General features: G+C 39.6%; 1 protein-coding gene and 1 long non-coding RNA gene across 3 annotated transcripts in view; one reads left to right on the top strand and one right to left on the bottom strand.

Moving 5' to 3' along the window:
• Positions 1-27,699, top strand: part of LOC136832236 (uncharacterized) — a 110,193-nt gene that overhangs the window by 75,057 nt on the left and 7,437 nt on the right. The window contains exons 3-6 of one of the 2 annotated variants that reach the window (XR_010851130.1): positions 5,090-5,193; positions 8,163-8,352; positions 9,615-9,660; positions 19,300-19,361. This is a non-coding gene — a long non-coding RNA (uncharacterized lncRNA). The remainder of the gene's footprint in view (positions 1-5,089; positions 5,194-8,162; positions 8,353-9,614; positions 9,661-19,299; positions 19,362-27,699) is intronic. The other variant, XR_010851131.1, reaches the window with a different exon arrangement.
• The window catches only part of mRpS35 (mitochondrial ribosomal protein S35), a 28,255-nt gene continuing 19,848 nt past the window's right edge, over positions 19,293-27,699 (bottom strand). Inside the window, exons 5-7 of the mRNA XM_067093084.1 lie at positions 25,593-25,772; positions 24,945-25,116; positions 19,293-19,832 (exon numbers count right to left, since the gene is read on the bottom strand). Coding sequence (XP_066949185.1) covers positions 19,765-19,832; positions 24,945-25,116; positions 25,593-25,772 — 420 coding nt within the window. The 3' untranslated portion in view covers positions 19,293-19,764. The remainder of the gene's footprint in view (positions 19,833-24,944; positions 25,117-25,592; positions 25,773-27,699) is intronic.

The raw sequence follows: 27,699 nt of genomic DNA, 5'->3' as shown, positions 1-27,699 counted from the left end.
AGAGAGAGAGAGATTTAGTTTAAGTTTGCAAATTATGTAGCTTTCTTTTTTGTTATTTTCTGATACCGTTCTGTAAAAATGCAGTTTTATTTCTTATCTATATTTCTTATCTCATTTGCCGTTATACTCTTACACTGTTACTGTCTTGTATTCTTTAGACCTTGGTTACAATAAGGTAAGGTTAGGACAACTTAGGGCAGTGTGCTTGACACCGAAATAAGTACTCATTGTGAACTTGTAAACACATCAGTAACAGAGTAAAATTTCGGATTTGTTTTTAGAAACTTTCCCGGATTCTGTAAAGAATGCCAAACAGAAAAGAAACAACAGTGAATAACAAAGAATAATACTGTGCGAAGAAATGTGAGTAATAAGAAAGTAACAGTGTAAAAGAATGACGGCAAATGATTGAGAATTAGAAATGGCTTTTCGCTGAACGGTAGCAGACAGTAACAAAGTAGATAAAGGTACTTGAAAATATAAACTTATGCCACAAAATTATTCGTGCTTAAAATCATTTATAACTGTGTAAGAGAAAAATTTTGCCCGTAAAGTTTTATATATATATATATATATATATATATATATATATATATATATATATATATATATATATATATATATATATATATATACATACACACACACACACACACGAGCTTGATGGCGCTAGCTACGCTGCGCTGGAATCTGGCATTGCCCGTCATGTATCCCTCTACCCTCCCGATCCCTACCTACCTGAGGCCTACCCTGGCCTCACACTGGTGACATATATATATATATATATATATATATATATATATATATATATATATATATATATATATATATATATATATATATATATATATATATATATATAATATATATATATATATATATATATATATATATATATATATATATATATATATATATATATATTTCTTCTTCTTTTAACATGCTTTTTCCCCTTTTTGTATGGGGTACGATGCCTTCTTTTGAAGGACTTTTGATATATATATATATATATATATATATATATATATATATATATATATATATATATATAATAATGTGCATGCATGCCATGAACATTTATTTATATATATATATATATATATATATATATATATATATATATATATATATATATATATATATATATATTTAGCCAAGGCCACAGGAAAAAATAAAAGAAAGAGTACCAAGCGCTTTCGTGTTCTTTCGACACATTTTCAACACATTGTACCTCGAAAATGTGTTGGAAGAATACGAAAGCGCTTGGTACTCTTTCTTTATTTTTTCCTGTGGCCTACAACTAAATATAATATATTGTCACGCTATTTAGTGACATATAAGCATATATATATATATATATATATATATATATATATATATATATATATATATATATATATATATATATATATATATATATTTTTCATGGCGCGCATGCACATTGTGCCCTCTACCACGCCCCACCGCCTCCACTCCTTTTCACTACCACTCGAAGCCTGTCTGACTATATACAGTAGATCACACATCACAGAGTCTAAGAAATAGTACAGAAAAGTCTTCTAGCTTTCCTTCTCTATTCATGACCTTTACATTTTTGGTGAGGGCGCCCCCTGCAAATGGGATGCTTGGGTGCTTCAGGAGGATCGAATGGTTGTTACTGTCGCTCTTTCGAACCTACGACCATCACCGTGAGGCCCGTGGCTCTCGTGCCTTCTGTCGCATTCGAGGAGCCGTGTTCATCGACACCGTTCTCCCGTAAGGGAAAAAGGGATTGCCTTTTGTGAGGATAAGTCTTTCATTCTATGTACAGTAGCTTCATTCCCTTGCAGCTAAACTTTGGATAAAGGAAAGTCATATATTGGAGTTGTCAGTTTGAAGTAATAATACACATATTTAAAGAGCGTATTATCCCTCATTTTTTTGTAATGTGAACTTTGCTGAACCCAGACGTTTCTACTAAACAGTTTATACAGGTATAAAGCGATGAATTATTGCCTTGGTAGAAATACGTGATGTGAAAAGCTTTTTTATTTGGACCATTGAACGAGCAAAGAAAGATTCTAGAAAACCAGACGAGAATGAAATCAAGATGAGTTAACAATGCCACTGCCAAGTTTAACAAGTTTTGCATCAGAGGGAAAACAAGATGTATTCTCGCCACAAATTTCTCACTCAAGCTCTCGAGAATTATAGTTCAGATACTGGTCTGACGAAGGGCCTTGCAGAGTAGCGTGACTCTCCATGAGCATTTTCCTGGCATAGGAATGGTTTTTCATAGAAGCGTTGCAGTTGCTTCGTAGGAGGAGACTTCTTTTCGTACTCCGGGGAGGTAAAGCAGTATGGCAACGTCACCCTACTCGCGAAGGGCTGTCTTGTGATGTCACATAAAGCTGACTCTTGTACTTTTCACAGTTGGGTCGACTTAATGTGTGGCAGGGAGGGATTGAACCATGGGCCTTGCAAAATGCGACCCCGGTGCTCTACAACTTAGTTACATATGCACAAAAACATAAATTTACACGTCCGTTCTTGTGCAACTATTAAACAAGGTTGCATTAGTGGTGATGAACGCTGTGTCCGCATTATTTAAATTGGGATCAGTTGTTACAAATTATCCGCAGAATTTTCTTTTAGATAACATAGTCTCCTTTCATTCTTCATTTACTTGATGTTTCATTTTGCACTTGATTTACATAGGCAGTCTGCATTAAATTTTTATTTTCATGTTGTGACATCTTGTGGGTATTATATATTTGTGGTGTGTGTAAAAAGGATACTTAATATACAAGTCTAGCTTATATTTTGATATAATTTCGATTTTTTATCATCCTCTTCATTCCGTATTCACATATGGGCAAACGATTCTGTTTACGCTTCTAGGTACTTTTGGGTTGTTTCTTAGGAATGCCTGAACACGGATTGCCAGTTCTCCGCGCTTGTTTTCAGTCGAATATACATAGCCGTTTTTGAGTAAAGAGCTATTGGAGCCGTTTTTGAGTAAAGAGCTATTGGAGCCGTTTTTGAGTAAAGAGCTATTGGAGCCGTTTTTGAGTAAAGAGCTATTGGAGGCATAAGTGGCGAACAGTCAGTATGGAGAGAGAGAGAGAGAGAGAGAGAGAGAGAGAGAGAGCACCGACCAATTTCAGCCTAAGAAATTCACGAAAGGAACAGACAAACGAGCCTTTTCCGCTCTCTCCTCTCAGGTGGTTTTCAAATGCGTTGGAAGAAGACGTCGTGGCAAAGTTACAGTGATTAAAATGCGAAGATCTGAATAAGAATAGATAATCATCTTGAATTATGCACCCCGGTCTAGACCGTGGTCTGCAGATACTCCATCCCAGGCCGCTAGAAACAGTAAACAGGAAAGAAAGAAATGGAACATTGCTAAATTCTTCCCTCCTTACGAGGTCGAACGTTCACGACTCAGGGATTCCCAACTTTTCGTTTTGTTTACTGTCTCCCATTACCCCTCACCCGCCTGGCAAAATTATTATGGAGTGTATTAAATTAACTCGTCCCCAGAGCGTGAATAATTATAACACTGGGATTCCCATCTTAAATCATGTTGCGCACTGCTCTTTTTTATACAGCATGTCATTGTATAATAAAGAAGCGCTAGCAACGTCACATCCTACATGTGAGTGGACAGTTATATTTTTCACTTGGTTGATCTTCATAATTTGCTTTTTTAGTACCCACCACATTAATTTCTTTACTGTTGCATGACAATTCACACAAGATATTTATGCTAATTTCTTGGGTTAGAAACAGCAGTTGACACTTCACTGAGGGCAGACGGAGCCAAGTCTTGAGAAAGGAACGCATTAAGTCAAGGAGATGAAATTGCCAACATGATTGTGCTAGGGAATATTATGAGATTTTAGGATTCCCCAGAAGTTTGTAGCCCATAAATTTCGAAGTAGCTTGAGGGCAGTCTTTGTAAACTGGAAAATTAAATGGTCTATTTGAAGTTGGGACAAGTGCGCTGCAGGTTGGAATTCTATACCTTTTTTTTATTTCTTTTGGTTATAGATGTTGTTATGCAATATGTTGCTGACGCGAATGCAGGTCTTCATTGGGTAGAAAATAGAAGGGTGATAGTCATTAAATATGTTCACGATATAGTATTGCTAATACAGATCTACGTAATGAAACTGGTAATAGATTTTTTGGTCAGAGGCCCTGTATAGATATTGGGACTCTAGTTACGGTAAAGCTTAGTTGAGACGGATATGAAGTTAGATGAAACTGAACGAGGAAAAAATTTACTTAAATGTTTCAGTACTATTAGATCAAATTTCATTTCCAGTTCCATGGTAAAAAATATTTTCAGGAGCAGAATAGTTTAATTTTTTCATTAGAATTTAATGAAATATCATAGTCAGCGCCGTAGAAAAGATGCTTTAAGCAGCTATTTAGTGAAACGTTCTCATAAGTATTACAGTATTCAATAAATTTTAATTTTCAGTACAATATTGTGTTCAGAAGCAGTTTTGTTAAATGTTTTCTGTAGGATTGAATGGAATTTATTTTCAGTGTTGTGGGAAAAAATGTTTTCAGCATAAATTTTGTTAAGTAGGATTTTGTTTAATAGGACTGCTTGAATTTTCATTTTTGGTGCAGTATAAATAGTGCCTTTGGTAGCAGTTTTATTGAGTGTCTTTTATTTGAATTAGATAAAAATTTCGTTTTGTACCATAGAAAAAATGTGTTCTGCAGCAGTTTAGTGAAATATTCTCAGTAGGATTAAATGAAATTGTTTTCAGTTGTATAGAAAAATGTTACCAGAAACAACTTAGTGATTATTTTTAGGTGTATGTATTAAATAATTTATTTTCTGTTGCAGTAAAAAAAAATCGAGTGATTATTTTTAGGTGTATGTATTAAATAATTTATTTTCTGTTGCAGTAAAAAAATCGCTTTCAGTAGAATTTGCTAGAATATTTTCTGTAGTATTGAATGAAATACTTTCAGCAGCACTATTTTAGTAGGGATATATTTGAATATTTTCATTACTATTAAATGATAGACTTCCAGCAGCATTTTAGTTAAATATTTCCAGTAAGATGAAATGAAATTTTATCCACAGACCATCTGCAGTTTGGAGGAGAGTGAGGGAAGTTGTAGGGAAATATACATCAAGCTCCCTCCAGTCTAAGGGTAAACAATCAGCACATCACTGATGCTTTAGAGGTTAGTAATGCTCTGGTTGAACACTTTTTAAGTGTTTCTCATGAATCAGATACAGACCCAGGGGCACCATTATCGCCACGTGGACCCCCTCGATTTGGGACCACCTTGACGTGGTGAGGGGCCTCTTGAACCCCAGGGATCTGTTTCTGGGTTTGAGTCCAAGAGTCCCATATACTGTACCATTATATATTATTTTGGATTAAATATGTGGAATTTTCCACTTTTACTAAATTTATTGGGCCTGTTAAATAGGAAAAGATATCATAACTGGGATTGGGTTTATATCTGAGGCTAAATAGTGAGAACTGTGGTAGGATCATCAACTACCCGGTAATGTTCGGACCTGAGAGATATCAGATTGATATCTCAAGGGTAGAACTATTCTGTGGGGCTGGCCCATGGATTCCAGGGGGGGTTTAGCTCTGGGAATAGGACTCTCGGGATTCTATCCGGTTTGCCTACAATACGATTAGGGTGGGGATGATTGTATTCTGGTAATACTCTCGGTCCTAGCAAGCAGATTTGGCTTACACTTGGCCCACTCTAATCGTATTGTGCCATCCACTGTGGGGTAGGGTAGGGGCGGACATTTGGGAGTCAGCTGTCACTTGTGCCATTAGTGGAAGAATAAACCCCATGAAAGGCTAATGATATAAAGTTTTCAGGTTTATTATTTTTTTTTCTCTTTCTGTTCGATCTTTATGAATAGTAACAATAAAGAATCGAGTACCCCTGGGCCCTCTAATGATATTGTTTTGGCACAGATGACGACCTCTGTGCCCACCTTGGCGATTGAAAATTCTCCAAATGTTGATGACCCATGCGAGAAAAAGGATATCCCTGTAAAAAAAGGACCTGGCATTGTTACAATGGAACCATTTTCCTCTGAGCCAGATGTTTCTGTGCGTGTGTCCCTATCAAAAAAAGGAATAAAAAATAGTTCAAACTTTTCAACTGTGGGCCCTTTGGAGCCTAAAAAAATTAACAAAAGAACCTTGGTTCACTTTGATTCTCTTTTTGGAGAATCAAACTGGTCAAGGTTTTTTAATTTACGAGCCGACTAAGAAATATCCTTATTAAAATTGGAAAATTACTTGTTGAACTGATGCCCATCACAAGAGAGCCATTAAATGCAGAAATTTTTCCAGATGTGCCTATTGCAGTTCGCAAGAACATATAACACGCTGGGACTGTGGCCAATCAAAATGCATAAATTGTGGCCTAGAGCATCATGCCCGCTCTAAAACGTGCATTCTGTATTTACAATACCAAACTTAAATTACTACAAGAACGAACTGGAATATCGATCATGGAAGCCAAGTTAGAACTAAAAGTGAGAGGATTGAATGACCCACCTAAGAAATTTAGGTATGCAGATACTTCAAAATCAAACAATAACCAAACTAAAGTGAATGACAATAAAAATAAAGAAATATCACTAAAAGAAATACATGATCAAAAGAACTCTTCTATGGAGATTTCATACAACCATGACATTATCACAGTTGACAATACATTTACCTCCTTACCAGAAATAGATACTAGTATTGACATAGAGAAAGACGAAAAAGAATTAAAATCACAAGAATGTGACTAAATGGACAACACAACTTGGAAGAGGCAACTCAATAAGACCCCACCTAATTCCACCAAACAAAGCTGTAAAAAGATAAATAACCCACCAATCTCACCAAAAGCTAAAGTTCAGAAACAGAACACTAAATCAAACATTTCACTGTCTCCCATAGTAACAATAATAACTCTAGGAGCAGAATCACAAAATTCAGATGAAATGGAAAACCAACACACAGATAACTGCGATGAAAGCAAAGAAATTCACTCATCACCTGTTATAGGCACCACAAGAAAAACCAAGAAGGAACAACAAGCTAATGAACATGAAGATACATGTAGCAATGTGCCACAAAAATAAAACTATAACCAAAGAAAGCCTAACCAACACCACAAGAAATTTCATGGGGTATAGGAATAAGGAAAAAACAAACATCAAATCTCATGGAGAAGGTTGCATGTGTATTGAACATTTAGAATATTACAAAGAAAAACATATCAGTGTCGTAGATAATATTCTAAAAAAAATCAAAATGGAAAAATTAAATCAAGATAGTAAAAATGTAACAGTCAATGAAAGTCAAATTAAAACAACAACAAAAAATGAACCAAGACTCACAAAAATACAAATTAACCTGTAACAAATTTTTTTTTAAATCTTCCTAAATAATTTAGAGTAATTTGACCACTCTCAGAATACACCATTCAATCGTTATATAATTCAATGGAACATAAATGGATTATTAACGAGAATGCACTTAGGAGAAGTCCAACGACTTATAAGTGAATATGAACCAATGATTATATGTATACAATACATTGAAAAATTTGTTCCAAATATGGGTAAATATATACTAGCCACAACACCAAAGGAAAATGAAAATAATTTACGAAGATATACGACAAAGCTCTCATAGGGCTGGCCCGAAGGATTAGGATGAAATATTTGTTCCAGTCTAGGCCATAGGCCTAGAACTGGGACCAAATAGGTCATTCTCGTGATGATGAATAACTAAAAATGAAGTTTAAAAGAAAAAACAGGTTTTGACGTAGGAAAAACCTATTTTTGGTAGTCGCTGTCTCGTCCTATATTGAACATGCTTTTACCCTGAAACATATGTATACGATAAATACTTTTGCTTGTTTCCATACATACAGCAAAATAATTTAAGATTAAAAAGAATAAAATAAAATTTTTAAAAATTAAAAATTAAAATTCAGAATAAATTACATGATTTTTTTTATTCATTAAATGCCCTATGGGCTTCCATATTTTAATTTTTACTTGGTTTTATATTTTGTCTATTAAGTTACACTTCTTCATGAATGTTAAAATTGGGATGACTGAAAATGTATAAGATTCCGATAAAATTTCCCCCATCGATTTATTTCCAAAGGTTGATACTCACTGTTGATTATATTTTGGACAGTCACACAACACATGTTTGACTGTTATCAACACTCTGCATTCTGGGCATTCAGGAGGAGGGCCATGTGGAATGTTCATCAAGTGTCCAGATGTCAAACGAGTGTGGCCTATTCGCAGATGCGTCTGAATTACTTGTGTGCATCTCTCGTTCTGAGATGGTGAGCTCCATTTTCCAATGCTGGATTTTATCTGCTTCAATTTACTGTATTGTTTATAGGTTCCTCGTTCCATTTATTTTGCCATTTATTTACAATGATTGTTTTTATATCTCTTATGTAATCACTAGTTGGGATTTTTACATTTGCTCTTGCCATGTGGTTTGCTTCTTTGGCTGCTTTATCAGCTTCTTCATTTCCTTTAATCCCTACATGGGCATGGATCCAACATATTTCAATATTTTTTCCATATTATACAATTTGTGGCATTCATATTTAATTTCCTGTACAATATTATTTTTTGAGTAGTAACCTTGAATGGCTTCTATAGTGCTTCTTGAGTCGCTAAACATAACAAAATTATTGAATGATATTTGCTTTATAATTTTGATGGCTACTGCAATTACACACAACTCTGCTGTGAAGACTGAGGCATTACAGTACAGTATTAGGCAAAGATAACTGATATGACTTGTTCTGGGATATAACTGCATATCCTACTCCATGTTGTGATTTGGACCCATCTGAATAAATTGCGCAATGTGAACATTTTTGTCTTATATGATCTATGGTTTTTTGTCTATGGTGTTCTGGGGTATATGAAGAACTTTTTGATTAATATTTCTGCTGTGTGCAAGTCCTTACTTTATTCATGGTCCAATGGGGGTGGTAACTTCACTGTTGAAGGTACTTGTATATCTATGTTCAGTGACTCAAACAATTTATTATCTCTAATTGGGAAAGGAGGTGGATGATTGTTTATAAATATATCTCTTAGATCAAATAGATTTTTGTTTGGTGAATAACTTGTCTTGATTCTTAGTGCACTTTTTATTGTTATGAACTCTCTATGGAGGAACAGTGGCAGTTAGCTACATTCGACTTGTACTTAGGAGACTGGTGAGGATCTAAATGCTCCTGTGCATATTCTTAGTCCTTCATTGTGAATTGGATCTAATACTTTCAGTGCTGCTTTTGACGCTGAACAATATATTTCACTTCCATAGTCAATGATTGATAATACTGTTGCTTTATACAGTATGGTAAGAATATGTCTATCAGCTCCCCAATTTGTGTGTGATAGTTTTTTAATTAGACATAGCACCCTTTTGCATTTTGATTTTATGTAAGTTATGTGGGCTTTCCAATTCAGGTGTGCATCAAATGTTAATCCTAAAAATTTTGCAGTTTGGCTAACTGGTATATTATGGTTTCTGATTTTCAACTCTATTTCTTCACCTTTTTTCCAATTTTTATTTTTACAGAACATGACAGCTTGAGTTTTTTCTATGGAAAACTTAAAGCCTACAGGTGAGATCCATTCATCTATTTTTATTATGGTTTTATTAATCATTCGTTCTGCATGCTTTATGCGTAATGCTGTATAATATATGGCAAAATCATCCATATACAGGTTACTTTTAATTCCGACCGGTAGCATGTTACTGATATCATTAATTGCTAATGTAAACAGAGTAGCACTAGGACAGGCTGATGAGAAAGCCAGTTGCTTGGTGGATTATCGGGAAAGTGCCTTCATCTTCACCTGCCTATTCCTTCTGAGCATTTTATTTCTAAACCCATCTTGACTGTCCTCCCCCAGTTGTTGTGGCAAACCTGGCAGCTTTCATTTGCCTTACAAGGTGTGCCGGCCCCCTTGATGACAAGTTACTTCTGGCACTTTTTTCAATGATATATGAAAATGTTTATTTATACTTTCAACAGAATTTTTGTAAATAATGTAAGTGCTGTTGTTGTTGATGGCATTGTTGTCTATTGTTCTGTTGACTTTTACAGTGTTACTGTTGTTATGAGTCTACAGTATTTATTAGTTTTAATAATGATTTTATATTGTTAATTTTAATTCTTTCGGGAGACTTGAGCTGAACCCTGGGCCTGTTACTCATTACAGTAAGAAAAATTGCAGAGTATTTTGCTAAAATATTTTGGGCTTAAGGTCAAATTTTCATGATCTTCAGTGTTGTGCCTGTAACTACGATTTGATGTTTTTATCTGAGACACTTGTAAGTAGTAACAAGTCAATGGTTGAGTTGTTAATCCTGGGATTTGATGGCCCTGACTTTATCATCGTAACATCCCACATGCACAAGGTATGGCTGTATCATATACACGAAGTCTGGACGACCTATTTATTGTCAGAAAAATTTGGAGTGTAGTTGCCATGAATTTCTTTGTTTTGAAGTTTTCAGTAGTTCTACAATGTACTTGTTGTTTACTTCAATCCAAATATCAATGATTCTATATATGACTCTCTTGGAGAGGATTAGTATGGCTCAGTCACAGATTCAAAAGCTTTATTCGTTATTTGTGGAGACTGTAATGCAAAACTTAGTGTTGGGTTTGCAGTGAGATGACATTCTACAGTGATGTTTATTATAATAGAACAGAGAGCCGAGTGACTCACAACGACATTGCAGGTTGCAGCTTCTTATCAGTAAGCAGCACATTATCGAAACATATCGTACATTCCCTCCCCAAGATTATACGTGGTAAAAATTAAAGGAGTAAGTGTCACATTGTAACTATAGAAAAAAAGAAAGAAGAATTAACTTACTTTCAACATCATAGCATACAGTTACATACACTGAGTACAGTGGAACCTCGGTTCCCGACGCTAATCCGTTCTAGAAGGAGTGTCGAGATTCGATTTTGCCGAATTCCGAATCAATTTCGACCATAAGAAATAACTGAAAATGGATTAATCCGTTCCTGACCACCAGTCACTACTCCAACCTTGTCTTTTTATACAAAACACTACACACATTACAATTAAATAAGTTCAGAGTTAAATAACTTACCTTATTAGAAGTCTTCTTACAGTTTTAAATGCATACTGTATCAAAAAAATTGGCCTACCAGTGGTAGACCGGCGCTGCAGGCTAGGCTAGGCAGACTATATGCACTCCAGAATGTACTGTAACGGTACGCACAAAAACTGTTGTTAATGATAAATACAATGAAAAACAAGCCTGGTCATTACATTAAATTAATAATACAGTATTAAAAATAAGCCGAATGTACTGTAGAGTCTGTTATAAAAATTAAGAAAACGTTTCTTAAGTTAGGTGTCGGCATCGGCAGCTTGTGGCAAGCGGATGTAAACAAACCAGAGTGCCGTCCTGGTGGCGTATCGCGGTACTAATTACATAAACATTGTGTACGTTCAGGATTGTATTAATTTATGGTAAATTCCATTCAAAGTCTACTGTAATGTATAAAATCACTGCTTTAAGTGCTTTTAAATGTGCGTGGGAAGAACGCCACCAACAACGCCAACTAGCGGCGGCGTTACCGAAACACTTTTGTTTACAAACATCATATGTTTCGTCGACGGGTCGGATCGCGTTGGGTCGGATTCCGGTTTGTTGTTCGGGAACCGGCGCAAACTTTACTCGGCATTTTGTGTCGGAATCCGATTTTGTTGAGTTTCGGTACGGTCGGAGACCGGGGTTCCACTGTACAATGTTCAGTGGCATTAAAGTAAATACGCTTAAATATATACATGTATAAAATATAAGATTCACTCTTAACATAATTGTACGTAATATGTGTAAGAAATAATTAATATTAGCATCACAAAAAATCTTTGAGCCACTTGGGTTTGCAGGCAGCCCTTCTAGGCTTACTAACGACACTGGACTCCTGACAGGAGTGGGCTACTGGCTCTAGGGGTGTAGGACTCACGGAGGTGCAGGGCTGGGACACAGGTGTGCTAGGGGGGGCCGGAGCAACGACCCTCAAGTGCCGTCTGTTCCTTTTTTTAGAGCCTACCGCTCACGTTCAGCTTTGCTGTGTACCGATGGTGGGGCCTGGTTTTTGATATTATGCCTGTTCTGTCCCACTGTTTAGTAGCTTGGTTCAGTATACGTACATGGGTACCTAGTTTGAAGGGTAGCAGTCTCCTGGTAATGTCAGGGGTACACATAGCCCCCTGCGATTTTGCCACTTGCAGTTCCCTTTGATGTATAATCTGTCTCCAGCACCTGTCTACCAACAGGTTTCTTTGAGCTGTAGGTACCCTGTCACATAGTTGGCGACCCGTTGTGAGCTGAGATGGCAGATGGCAACTTGTTGATCTCCCTGAGAGGCGTGTTGAGAAACTGAAGTATCTCCAGGGCTGTCTTGTCTGACTCGAGGGTGCCGCCTTTTGATGTGTTTTCTTGGAGGAGCCTTTTTACTGATTTGACAGCTACTTCTGCTCTGCCATTGGACTGGGGCTTCTGGGCTGACGACAGAAGGACCTTGACTCCCCAGCTCCTGAAGAAGGCCTCTATCTCTTCACTGGCTAAGTTTGTACCTCTGTCTATTGGTAATTGTTCTGGGGCTCCCCAGCATGAAAAATATGATCGAAGGTGATTGCTTATTTTGTCAGATGTGGCACCGTTGGGGAAGAGAGCCACTTCCAAACAGACAGTTAGTCTGTCTGCATATACTATGTATATGGTCCCTTCTATCTGAAACATCTGCGACGACCTGCTGGAAGGGGTATTCTGTTGGGGGCACGAGCACCATTGCTTTGGGAGTCATTGAATGGGGGTGTTCATCACATGAGGTGCATTGGGCACAGCATTGCTGAACGTCTCCTTCTATTCCTGGTCAGAATGCTGACTGTCTGCCACCTCTAAGCATAGAGTCGAGGCCCTGGTGTCCTGCATGTAGGCTGGCGGCTACCTGACGACGTAAATCTTTGGGGATAACCGGACTTATGTATCCTTGATCCACAGAATGTGTTACCAGATCCTGGTTCATGGCTACCGATCCCAAACGCTGAAGAAGGGACGAAGGCAGGTGGCTTCTTGTGACTTCTGTTGGGGCCAATCGCCTGCTGCGACTCTGGTAGCAAAAGCTGAGACACTGGGTCATTGAATGCAGTGCTTCTGACGCAGTTTTCATCCAATATGATGGTGTCCTGTTCCGAGGCGGCCATGGTTGCACATGCTGCTGCCACTTGGATGTCGTCCTCCAGGTCCTCGTCAGAGGCTTCGTGGGATGATCTAATAGCTGGGTGCCTTGAGAGAAAATCCACTGCTGTACTCCTTTTTCCGGGCAGGTATTTGATGTGGAACTTGAATTGGAGTGTCTTCTCCTTCAGGTTGAACAACCTTGGGTTGATGACGTCCTTAAGGGCCCTATCACCCAGCAATTTGACAAGGGGGTGGTGGTCCGTGATGTTGGTGAGATTAGGGCACCCAAGCAGTCTCAACCTGGCCTTCCGCAAGCACCAGGTGACTGCAAGGACTTCTCCTTCTACAGGGGCATACCCTCCTTCAGTAGGTGTGAGGTGTCAACTGTCACATAGGGCGAAACCCCAGCCGCCCTTGCACAAAAGGGGCTGTCAGCTGACTGACAAGCACAATACTGCTGGAGGACGACGAAACCAATGCCCTCCTTGCTCCAATCCGTTATGATTATCGTAGGGTGTCTTGTCGTAACTTGCTTTTTTCCCAGTGGGTTTCCTGAGGTCCCTGAAGGGCTTCATGATGGGCGCTGTTGCTAGGAAGGGGGCTAACTGATTCATGAATCCAAACCATGACCTAATATCAGTGATGGAGGGCTTCTCTGGCATACGGAAGTTAAGAATGGCGTCTAGACGTTCATGTGCAGACTTGTATGCCTCCCATCCTAATTCTTGCAGAATTTGAACCTCCTGGGTTTGAGTGCAATCCCTGCTGAGGCACAAGTTGACAGGAATTCATACATGTGCCAAAACACCTCTTTGATGCTGTGATCGTATAGCAAAGTGTCGTCGATGCATTTATGCTTTCTGGTGATGTCTTGCAGGGCATCGTTGAACTTTTTTGTGTATGCATCGGAAGCTGAACAATGACCTATGGGTGTTCTACGGTAATGGTACCGCCCCATGGGGTGATGAAGGTTGTGAGTGGGCGGCTATCCTCACCCAACTCCACTTGGTGGAAACCCAAATAGGCATCCTCTGTAGTCTTATACGTATGTATAGGAATGCTTGAAACCATGTCAGAGGGTGCTGGTGTATGATGAGTCTCACGAAGACAGTGGGCATTGAGACATTGGAAGTCCACTGTGCAGCAAGGTTGGCCCGTCTTCTTGGCTACCACAACCATCCTTGCACACCACTCCTTTGCATCCCCTGCTGGGACTGGTTCTATCACACCCTTCGCCTTGACCTCCTCTTCCCAATGGTTAGGGATTGCTGCCAGCGTATGACAGGCATAAGTTAAGGCTCCAGGCAATAAATGTACTGTATGTGGTGTTGCTTGCCCGTCATTACAGGTAAAAGTTCCCTGGTCATGTTGAAGGTTGTAGATGAAAATTGACATAACAGCCATTCTTCCAGTCTTGGGATGTTCCTGTATGTGTGGGATCGGTATGGTGGCGTGCTTCATCTGAGGGGAGTTGGGTCACGAGACTGCCTCACTAGTGATGTCAGCTGATGCAAATAGGGGGCAAGGGTGAGGGAAACCTGGTGGTACTATTGCCAGCTTCTTACAGGCATTTAGTGACATATAAAAGTTCTTGGCCGTTGGCACGAAGTAAACTTTTTGTTCGTGCACTGCCCACCTATTTCAATGGCTCATGTCATTGATCTGATGCAACTTGCTCGAAGATTAGCTACATCCCTCAGACCCTTTCAAGGTTACAATTCCAGGGGTTTTATATGCAGGCTTGAAAGCATCGTGGGTCTGGCAAAGCAGATCTGCGCTCCTGTTTCTGCTACAGAAATGTAGACATTGCCCTCCCCTCCCGTGGGAGACACAAACCTTGATTGTTGGGTGGGAGGAGGTGTGTGTCTCTGCAATGATCACCACACTCGAGGCAAGTGGCACCTTCTTTGTGCTACTGCAGCATTTCTGGAAGTGCCCTACCTTTTGGCACCCATGACATCTTTTGCTGGGCATGATGCTTGACCAGGGGAATGACATCCCCTGCAGTTCCAGCACTGCTTTGCATTTGAATTGCTGCACAACACCACAACGTCTGGCTCTACGTCATCACTGCCTGTGATGTCATCAGTTGAAGCGCCAGCTGACTCCCGTGCAACAACACGTGGGACACTTTCAGCGTCTTGGTGCGCAACTTCAAAAGTACTACACAAAACCTGAAGGGCATTTACACTTTTAAATGTATCACACGTTTGAAGTACATGCATTTTTAACACAGGATCATTAAGACCTACTATTATTTTATGTAGTAGCATGTATTCAGCTAAACACCCCACATTTGGGACACTGAAAATCACAATCGGTGGCTTTTTGAGTGCACTTTGAGAAATAATCGCTCATGGACTCCTTGCTCCTTTGGGCAAGAGCAAAAAATTCTGACCACTGCACTGCCTGATTCAGCGACTATAAACATGATGTTTCCGATGACATCCAGAGCTGTGTCTGGGGCAAGGGCATTCCATTTGGCATCCAAATACCGAGCATCCAGTGCACGTTGCAGTGCTGGAACACAGTTGAGCCAAATGTGCAGGACAACATCATGTTGTGGAAACTTGTTAAGGTGAATCCAACACGTCATCAAATGTCTCCAGGACCTGAACTCTGCTGAGGACATCACAGCATCATATTTCTGTGGGGGCAGTAGAGATAGGGACTTTGCCCGCACGTGATCCATAACCGGGAAGGGCATCCTGAAGGGAATGGATGGCACGTTGCTGGTCTGCAATTAATGTCTGTGCTTGCATCTGTGACAAGGGTAGGGCATTGCAGGAGAAACATGCCTTGGCGTGGCCTGGGGTGGTCGACATATCAGGGGCACAACTTGGCTCAAAAACTCACTGTGCCATGTTGGGTTTGCAATGAGACATTCTGCAGTGATGTTTATTTTAAGAGAACAGAGAGCCAACTGACTTGCAACCACATAGCAGGTTGCAGCTTCTTATCAGTCGGCAGCGCATTATCAAAACATATCATACACACAGTGAGTGGCTAAATTCAAATTCCACAACATGGCTGGTCTGCTCCTGAGTTCTGTGTACCCTCAGATTTTGTCCAGCTAATTGAGGAACCCACCCACATTTCTAGTAATAGATTAGACCTCATTTTCACCAATGTTCTAGCTATTGTCAAGTCCAAGGTCTGTGAATATATAGGCACTTCTGATCATTCCACCATTGAGATGGACATATCTGTCAATCAGTATATGGCTAATGCCACCATTGGAAAAACAGTCTGTATAAAATCCAGAGCCAATTGGGATCGCATTATTGAAGCTTGTTAGGAACTTAATATTTCAGATGCTATATTAGATCCTGATCCCAAGAAGAAGTTAAATGAAATGCTGATGGCTATTTTAATGGGATATGTCCCTAGAAAGGTCATCAGATTTAGGACAAATGACCAGCCATGGGTTGATGATACATGTAGACGAGCCTACCATGGCAAACAGACCAAATTCAATGCATGGAGACAAAATTGTTCAAATGAAAATTACACCATTTTTGTTGAGTCTCACCATGCTGCAAATTGAGCTTACCATACAGCTGAGAGAAATTACAGGAATTCCTTGAAGAGGAAACTTGAAGGAATTACTCAAGCCTCATCTGTGGTGGACCAAGTTGGCATCATCTATCTTTGGGTCAGGCTTGTCCTCCATTCCACCACTACTGACAGATGATGGTAGATTGGTTACTGGCCCTAGGAAAAAGGCTGAACTGCTTCATCAAGTCTCTGAAGTTAAGCAATCGGCTGAAGATTCCCTCTCCCTGATACTTGTCATCCCGAACCTATTTTTACAAAATTTGCATTTTGCGCCAGGAATGTTAAGAAAACTCTGGATAATCTTGACAGCTAGGGTGGAGAAGATCCTGATGGTTTCTTCCCTTTGTTTTTAAAAAAAGTTTCTAGTTTGTTGTCTCCCAAGTAGATTCTATAGGTTTTTATGTTGACGTAGTATCTGTTGTCTCCCAAGTAGATTCTATAGGTTTTTATGTTGACGTAGTATCTTTGCGGATGAGCGCAAGCTTAATAATACATTGCCTGTTCTGAAGAGTCGCGTATTCTCCCTGTGCTCTCCAAATTTGCTGGAAAGCTTATTTTCAAGCTGCTATATAAGTATGTAGAATCTAAAGGATTGTTAGCCGATAGTCAGTATGCACATAGGAAGCAGCTAGGTACCTGTAATGCTCTTTTAGACTTGACTTGCCATTTGCAAGGGAACCTTGATATGGGTTTTGAGTGAAGAGTAATTCAAATAGATTTTAGTGATGCTTTCGATTTAGTAAATCACAAGGCATTTTTATTTATAAACTTAAGAATCTTGGAGTGGGTGGATATTTGTAGGATTACTTCAAGACCTATTTTGTCTGGAGTTCCACAGGGCAGTTTTCTTGGTCCACTGTTCTTTTTAGTGTATACAAGTGATATGGTTGTTGGCCTGGAAAACAAGATTGTCCAGTATGCCGACGATGGAACACTAGTGGGTGTAGTAAGGTCTTCACTTATGAGAAATGAAGCCGCCCCCAGCCTCAATCAGGACTCGGACCGGATCGGCGAATGGTGTAGTCAGTGGGGTATGAGGCTGAACTCCAGCAAAACCAAAACACTATTAATTAGAAGATCTCATACAGATTCCCCACCCCAACCTTCCCTTCAGGTGGATGGAACTTTCCTGAATGAGTCTGAAGCTTTAACTATTCTAGGTATAACTTTTGACTCACAGCTAACATTTGAGAGACATCTAATGAAAGTTTCAGCAAATGCCACATGAAAGTTAGGTATTGTTCGTAAGGCCTCATATATTTATAACGGTGATAAAATCAGTGCAACCTGTTTTAGGTCGTTTGTGCTTCCTTTACTAGAATATTGTTCTCTGGTGTGGATGTCTGCTTCTGCCAGAGATTTATTTCTTGTAGATAGAGTGGTAGATTTCTGTTTCCTAATATTGGCGGTTATGACTTGGACCATCAACAGATGGTATCTTGTTTGTTACTTTTTCATAAGTTTTATTTCAATAGAGATCTTTCAGATTCACAGTTGATCCCTGATCCCCTTTACCTGCTGAGAGCAACCAGATTAGCTGAACAATAGCAACAATATTCAGTAAATGTGCCGTGCAGTCAAACTTTTCAGTTCCAGAGGTCCTGTATTCCTCGCACCGTTGGAATGTGGAACAGCCTCCCAGAGGTTGTCGTGCAGTTGGAATTTCAGAAGTTCAAGCAAAGATACAATGCACTGCTGCCCTAGTGCTGTTCTTGCATTTTAATACATTTTTACATATTAATTTATTTTTTCTTTATTAATAAGTGGGATCTCTTCTTTATGTAGTATATACTGTATTTCCCTTTACCTCCTCCTCTTCCTAATGAACATCATATTCTTTGGAAGCTTTAATTTCAAGTCAGTGGCCCCTGTGGGCGTGTTCCATACAAATAGGTTTCACCTTCTGAATAATAATATATTTAATAATAATAATAATAATAATAATTGGACCTTGGAGCCAGAAATTTTAATTATAAGATTAGGATAAAAAAGAAAAAAATAATTTTTTTCCAATAATTAAGTGAGAGTCAACTGCTGGAGATGAAGGAGAACTTTCTCAGTTTTCCGATATTTGTGCTGTAGACTGGATGAATGAATTTCCTTATTGCTAAAAGTGAAAAGAAAGGAGCTGAAAGAATGAACTAATAGTTGGTTGATGGTTAAATGAAAGGATTATGAAAGTGAATATTTTGGAAAAGTCTGGAATCCTTTGAGCAGTGAGCACACTAAGTGAGATGACTGATTGCTATGGTATTGGGACTCCAGATGCACATAGGTTCCTATTGGTTACTGGTTTTCTTGTGTATGTTAAACAAAAGTGTGATGTCTTTTATTATGTGGACTTTGAAATTGGTTTAAATGATATAAAATTAGTTTATTGAAAAGAAAAAGGTCAATTCATGTTCTCTACAGAAATGTTTGTCCATGACATTGAATGCATAAGGTAAATATAATTCATAATTTACAGAAACCCTTTACTGGACAAGATGAAGTGAGAATTACAAGACGCCAATCAGTAAGTCAATGGAGGTAGGTATGTTTAGAGGATCTATAATATTTTGACTCAAATACTGTATTACAAAAACAAAATCCAAAATCCACTAGCACAAGTAAAATTACATAAATAGAATGAATTTATAGTTCTAAAAAGAACCAGTACATTACCAGTCATAACCCTCTTCAACTTACAGCTAATTAATTACTACATCTGACATTGAGTGACAAAATTTTGACTAAACTATTTACAGGTTCAAACTTCATTATATTTCAATACTGTATTGTAAAAACTATCTATATTGTATTTATATAATAAAACAAATAAATTGGATGAGAGCAGCAGTTTAGGCTGTCCAGATTTACTACGGAAAACCGAGCACGGGGGCTGGATGCACTCCACGTGTTAAGTATCATCTTTCTTTATCAAGACCATTCCTTAAGAAGCAAGCCCAAGGACCTTCAGAACAGCCTCCCTATATCTGGACACTGTAGACATATCTTCACCTGTAAGCATAAAAAAAAAAAAATTCTTCACTTGTAAGAAAAAAAAAAAAAAAAAACTGTCATTCTAATAATTAAATTCCAGGTGATCCACAAATGAAAACATGCAGTACAGTACTCTTATACTCTAAATTCACATCTCAGTGAATTACGTTCTCAAAACTTAAGAGCAATCACATAGAAACCTATGAATTGGCAGTAATTTTCCTTGGCATCAAAAACTTCTCATTTTGAGCATCAGAGGGGCACCAGACATAAGGTATTATCTCCAGAAATATAAGCAAGGGAGGATGATAGTGAATAATCTGACCTAAAACCACAGCACAGTACTATACAGCCATATTTTATACAGTAAACAACACACATACTTCTGCATTTTGATAACCATGAGCTTGGATATGAGAGATAGGGCACAAAAAATATTCTTCTTAATATGAGAGAGAGAGAGAGATTTTCTTCCACTTGCTTTCATTTCATACTTCATAAATATCACAAACGTCCAAACACAAAATACTCTGCTCACACTGTTAAATATAATTGCAGGAAGTTAATCTATTTCTGAACTGCCAGTAGTAGCCTCATTTAGGAACATTCTACCAGTTGAGGATGTGAGCAGTACATTATTATTATCCTTTATCAAATCTATTTCTGAACTGCCAGTAGTAGCCTCATTTAGGAACAGACTATCAGTTGAGGATGTGAACAGTATATTATTATTATCCATGTGAGAAAAGTTCCCACAGTGGCTGGTGCTGAAACTTTCCAGTTCCGATTTCCATCCCTTGGATCTAGTTAGGTTACTGCTTAAGGTCATAAGATTCCTTTAGTTTATGTAAATTATGCCTTTAAGTATGTCTGATGTTTCTGTTAACTGGGTTCTCAATGGATATTCAGATGTAAATGTTCATACAGGAATACAAACCATTGCCTTTATTTAAAAGTATCCTTCAGTGGAATCAGTTGTTGCAACTTGGGTAAAAGGTTAAGAGGTAGTAGGAGGATGAGTGGAAAACCCTCAAGTGCCTCATGTCACTGAGTATAACTGAAGTCTTGCAAAATGGAAACTTCTTTAATCTTCTATGGTAGCCAAGGAGAGTATGACTTGTGGATGAATAAGGTGAAGAGATGGAGGCATATATCATCTTTCTTCTCATCAGTGAGCTATTCTTCCTCTTCCCCCTCCTCTTCTGCTTTTTCTTCTTTCTGTGGAAAGGGCTCTGAAAAGGTCTTAGAATCCCTCTCGCAAGATGTTGCATTGGACGAGGTGAATGAGGTCTGGCATGACCACACCTCATCTCATAATACCTGTTGAAACAACAGGTCTTTCGGAATGCAAGGGATGGGGTAATGCTCCTAACCTTGCCAGCTCTCACCCGGACCACAGCCTATCTTCCTTGCCACATTAGGCTTATGCAAGCTTGATGATCTCACACAGCCAGAAAGAGATTGTGTTCTGGGACAACTCTTCCTAGGTCAAGCCAGTAATAACAAAGAGGCGTTGGCACTCGGGCCTGAGTTGTCAAATTCTCTTAATACAGTACTGCAGCACCCTAACTGGACACAGTAGCATCTTGTCCAGATCACTACCAACAAAGTCCTCTACGGAGGGGATTGAAAAAGACCCATATCTAGTGTCAGGGACAGATGGATTTTGAGTCTGCAACAAATTCCATGGAGCTCACCTATTGTCTTTGCTGAAGTCGAGTAAGAAAACAGTCTTAAGGGTCAGATCCCTGTCTCACAACTCTCTCGTAAGGAAAACGAGCAGGCTCCTCAAGAGGAGAGTCACATCCAATTCAGGGGGCCTGAGTTTTCTGGGTGAGCATGACTGTTCAAAGCTTTTCAGGAGTGTGGATATCTCCCAAAAGGAGGTGACATAGACTCCTTTCAACTTTAGGACTTGACCACGGGCAGACCTGTAACCCTTAACGTCCAAGACAAAGGGAAGCTTCATTTGGTTAAGATAAATGAGAAATTCTGCTACTCGCAGAAGAGTTGCTCTGACTGGAGAGATATCCCATTAATGACATCACGCACAGAAGACAGCTCATTTCCCCTGGTACACAGCTGCCAAGGATTTCAAATGGTACCCAGACATCTTCACTGTGTGGTGAGAGAAGCCTCTCACCCACAGGAGACACTGGTCAGTCTCCAGGCATGAAGTGCCAGTGCTTCTACAGCCTGGTGATACCTCTCGATGTGTGGCTGACACAGAAGGTTATGCCACTGGGAATCTATCTTGGGACCTTAGATGACAGAGCTAGCAGGTCTGGATACCACTCGGCATGTGGCCACTAGGGGGCTACCAGAGTTAACTGAGATTTTGGGGTAGTCAACACCCTGGTGATTGCCTGATGAATCAAGCAAAATGGAGGAAAGGCATACACCACTAGGTTGTCCCAAGGGTACAGGTTGGCATCCTCCATCGTGGTTCTTGGGTCTGGCACAATAAAACAGAACACTGGGAGTTTTCTGTTGTGCCTGGTGGCAAACAGATCAACACTTGGAGCCCCCTCTGCTTGCAGTCTGCAATGCTTGGGTGTAGGGACCATTCTGTCCCTATCACCTGACTGGCAACTGAGCTTGTCAGCTACTAAGTTCCGAGAACTTGGAATGTATCTGGCAGACAGCTCTACCAAGTGAGCTACTCCCAACTTGTGCACCTGCACTACCAACCTGTGAAACTGGAAGGATCTTAGTCCCCTTGCTTGTTGACATATGCCAGTACTATGGTACTGTTGCTCTTCAATGCCTAACGAGTGCCCCATCTCTCTATCCTGAAACTCCCGAAGGGCCAGAATTGCATGGTGCATGTCATTCTGGTCCCACACAACTGACACTAACAACTCCTCCAGGTATGTGCTGCAGCCCTCTTTGGATGCATCTGAAAACAAGCATTTCTGGAGGTGGAGTGCCAGTTGGCACTCCTGCTGTGAGGTTCCTGTTGTCCAACCATCAAACCAGGTCTCTCCTTACTTCCTTAAGAGAGAGGAATTGGAAGAAAAGGAGGATCCTTTGCCAGAGACCAGAACTCCTTTAGCCTCCACTGAATGGAGAGGAGGTGCAACTTCCTGTGAGGGACCAGCTTCTCCAGTGTCAACCAGGAATGACCTGCCACTGCCGAGCAGGTTGTTCCTGTCGAGACAGGAACTTCTGCGCTACTCCCTGAACTTGCTGATGCAAGAGTTTGAAGGAACTGCTGTTGTCTATAAGCATGCCCAGGTACTGTACCTCTGCTTAGTGTGAGATCTGACTTGAAGTTTATCACTACACTGAGATCATTACAAAACTCAAGGAAACAACCTCTGTCCCCAAGCAACTGCAGCAACAAGCTCACAAGGACCAACCAATTGTCCAGGTACCTCTCCAGATGTATCCTGTGCAAATGGGCCCAAGCAAAAATCAGCATGAGGATGAACACCTGAGTGAAAACTTGTGGGGGGGGTTAAGAGCCCTGAACTGGAACTGTCTCCCAAAGGGGTAAAGTGGCAGCACTTCCAGGAGGAACAATAAATGGGTATTTGAAAATATGCTTCCTTTATGCCTAACGAAAGCATGAAGTGGCCGTCTCGGATGGAATCTAGAAATGAACAACTGCTTCCATCTTGAACCAGGTCTGGTGAATGAACCAGTTCAATGGAGACAGTTTGATGACCAGTCTTCAACTGCCTGTTGCCTTCTCCACTAGGAACAGACAGCTGTAAAAACCTGGAGACTGATCCTTCATGACTTCTATTGTGCCTTTCCAAAGCACTGCATTCAACTTGTCCCAAAGGGCAAGATCCTTCTGTCAGCCGGGAAAAAATTCTGGAACGGGGCTGGATGGAAAGTGAGAGGTGATGGAAATTCGAAGGGTAGTAGGTGCCCATCCTGAAGGGCATCCACTGCCCGGGCACCCTTGCCAGCCCAGGTATGGCCACTACCGGTCCAGGTACTGGTACACCAGGGGTCCGGAGAACCCTGGGTAGTGGCTGGGTGCAGCGGTATGTGCAGTACCACTAGCAGAGTCCCCTCAGCCACCTCTGCAGCAGAGGGCTGACAGCTAGAGGCTCAATGAGACTTTTGGCGGGAAGACATAGCATACTTCTTCCTCCACTTACTAGCTTTGGGAGAAGATGGGGAGGAGGTGACAGCTCACATAAACAAAGATGAAGAGAATGATGACTTCCTTTAGGGCAACACTTGGGGAGTAGCCAGTGAGGTAAGTGCAGTCCAAGAGCCCATAGAGACTGACTGTCAAAGTTGTCATGGTCGTGGTAGAATATCCCTTCACTGCCTTCAGGTGGTCGATAAGGAATGATACACTTGGCTCTCCAGAGATACCCAGGTAGGGCCACAGCTCCTTGAGTGCCTTATTCCCTACTACACCTATAATTAAAGACCGGTTAGGTGAGAGCTTTTCCTTTCGCTCCGAGAAACACAGAACAAAGAGAGGCTCCCAGTGAGAAGCCAGGCTGGACATCCTCCCCTCCTTGGGGACTACCAAACAAACAGTAGTAGTAACAGCAGGTGAGAGTTTGACAGGGAGAAGGAAAGTACCAAAGAGGATTTTTGGTTTCGCCAGCGGCACATTGCAATATGATTTCACCAGGGAGACCTTCTCTCTTCCTCTTCCTGGAAAACTTCACCCACTGTTCGGACAGCCAGACATAGCAATCCGAGTATGGGTTTGTTTGATTACTCTCTATAGAGGAGAGGAACATGTTACAAAGCCTGTCCTTCCCTGGACAGCACATAAAGACCTGAGGTTTCCTTTTCAAGGTATCAGCAGACTGTGATTGAGGGGTTTGCAGCATTTTGATACAGACAACTTGGTAATATATTTCTCAACAATTGTCATGCAAGGAAAATGGAAAAAAAGCAAATGGCAAGCCAGGCAGGGTCCACAGAAACATCAGTACATGATGGAGGCTGGAAGCAAAGTGGAGTGGAGATTGACAGGTGGGCGAGGCTTCTTCCTACCTGTTGATAATTGACAACCTTATTTGAAAGTTAAACAGCAGTTTCAGCTCGTGTTTGCAAGCTAAATCCAATGTAAAGAATGAAGGTTTGTTTTTGTACAGGAACAAATGTCTGTCAGTATATGTTAATACTGTACACACGAACAAAACTTACCTTCATTATGTATATCTGTGACAGCCTCCTCATATGCTGTAAGAACTTCCTCAGAGATCTCTTCCTCTTTGGCTTTAATAACAGTCATTACACTGGCTTGGGACGGACTTCCATCCCATACGTAACACTCACGATCAATTACTTCCTTTTCATGTTCCCATGGTTCAGTTTTCTACAGTAATATAAAAATTCATGAAATTAAATTCTTGAACATTACCTTATTTTTTCTATTAAGAAAGTACTACACAACAGTTCTCTTGAACTTGTTACAATACTTCTTGTAATTACATGCTCCCACTACTGTATCTTGAAATGAAGTGGCTTTTAGCCTCAGAGAGATGTGAGAGATGTGGATATATTGTTTAGCAAGTCACTGACTACAAAGACAAATCACAAAAACAAATCACTAATTTCTAGGGAAACTGTGTTAAGTTTCAAGCATTTACTTATGAAAGAAACGCTATTAAGAATAAATTACAATATGTGTACAAATGACCAAAATGGTATGCATGTTCCAATGCAGTCAAAAGCTGTAAAAAGGACTATTACTGTGTGGAAATGGGAATCTATGAAGTGGCAAGAAATATAATTAATTATTTTAAAACCTTGCTTTAACTACTGGAAAAAGAAATATATATGCAAACGTACCTTTGATTCATTATACAGCACAGTTAGCAAATAGCGACAGTAATCATAATTCTGCTGTGAGAGAGGGCATCTGTCAGTAACCAAAGTGAGGTAATCAGTAGATGGGTCATAGCGGTTTCCTACTAACCGTAATAACTTATCTCTACTATGATCATCCAGGTCAAGAGATTTCAAAGACACCTGAAAAAATACAATATTTGAAGTAATTCTTTTTTTAATTACATGTCTTGTTAATGCTCCTATGTCACTTTTGTCATTGTACTTTGACAATGTACAGGCAGTCCCGGTTAGCGGTTCGGCTTACCACGTTGTTCACGCTTTTCAAAGATATTCATCAGAAATTATTTCCGGCTTCGACGCATGTTCCGGGGTTCTGACAGCGTCGTGCGCCGATCCACCGGAAGAAATTTGGCCCCAAAACGGCAGAATAATCATAATTTGAAAGTTTTTGATGTAAAACTCAATAATAATGCAGTTTCGTCGTTTTTGTTTTCTTATGATTTTTAATTTTCCACAAAATCGCTAATATTGAAATACATACATCATTCTTTTATTTCTCCTGTGGCCTCGGCTGTAAGTCTCTTTGTTCATATCATACCCATTGAATGATATATAGCCCTCACTCACGGGTTGAAGGTCTTCACCCATGTATCTAAGCATTTCATTTCTCCTTTAGATACTGATATGTAAATAATTCATCTCAACACCTCCAACCATTTTTTCTTTCATGCATAAATACTAGCTGAGTGGTCAAGGGCAACAGTTCACACAAGCATATCCTTGACCTACTGATAGGTAATGCTTAACCATGTCAGTCAGATATGTCTCTTGAGCCGAGTGCTTCAATTGCGAGAACCTCTCCAATTTTGCCTTTCATTTTTCCCCATTGGGTTAGTGCCATCAGTGAACCTTTCATGGTGCACTGTAGGCATTACTACAGTTTTTTTTTTTAGTTTCTGTTTTGCCCCTAGCTGGACTCACTTTGTAGTCTTTCACTTTACCTTCGTTCTGCTTCCTTTCTTCCATCTTACTGTCCAACCACACCAACACCTTTTTACTGTCTAAAAGCACTGATTGGCTGATAGTGCACTGGGTAAAAGCACTGAATGGCTGATAGTATCCCAGTGCTTTGTCCTTATTTCCATTAAACAATCAAGCCTTTCCCTTTTTCCTAAAAGACATATTAATATTAGTGATTACTTGTTTTATTTGGTAGCTTCCTTTAAGTATTCAGACTTGTCTTTTTTTTGTTTTGAATATTGAATTCTGCCCCTATTCTTCCTGTCGTGTGCATAATTCAGAAATTCTGTTTATATCTAAGCAGACTTGGATGCATAATGCATCTAATCTTGATATACTGTACTGTAGTAGTACTTTCGTCTTTAACTACTGTGTGAGCTGATTGGTTGTGTTAAAAATACAACTACTTCTTGTTTCTTTCTTTAAATATTAGTACTTTTGTCTTTACCTACTGTGTGAGCTGGTTGATTGTGTTAGAAATACAAATACTTCTTGTTTCTTTCATTAAATTTTAGTTATCTTCAACTAATTATTATTTTGCCAGAAATTAGTTACCATGCTTCTTGTTCTGCTGTCCATAATTGAGGGCCTCAGAACCAGAAGGTTGTAAACGCCACCCCCACCGATTTGGAGTTAAGCATACCAGTAGATGTGGCAACGTTTCCTTTGTCTATTTGTGGCATTTCTATTCTAGTCAGCCGTTTCAGTAAGGTCGAAATCCCTACTGGAACAGTAGAAATTATCGATTTTAGCTAAATGAATGAATGTGATGTCGCGCGGAGCTTACAGCCTCATAAGAGCTCAGTTACAACCAGAAGGTTGCATGTGCAGCAGCTCAGAGCGAGCCAATGAGAGCGCGTGTCACTAAACGGGTATTCAGTTCTAAGCCAATCAGCATTTTCTAGCATAAGGGGCTCGTAAGTGTCGGCCAATCACCACGCAGTTTACATCTCCGCTATTGTTTACATTCCTAGTCTAGTGATTTTATTGTGAAATTGAATGTCCGTAGTGTTGTGATTTGTTTTTTTTTTTATTATTATCCCTTATTTAGCGCCATTATGTCTTCCTCTGGTAGTGAAAGTGATCA

The sequence above is a fragment of the Macrobrachium rosenbergii genome, chromosome 49 (assembly GCF_040412425.1).
Source record: "Macrobrachium rosenbergii isolate ZJJX-2024 chromosome 49, ASM4041242v1, whole genome shotgun sequence".
NCBI lineage: Eukaryota > Metazoa > Arthropoda > Malacostraca > Decapoda > Palaemonidae > Macrobrachium > Macrobrachium rosenbergii.
Note: the sequence above shows the minus strand (reverse complement) of the source record. Positions and strands in the feature narration are given on the sequence as shown.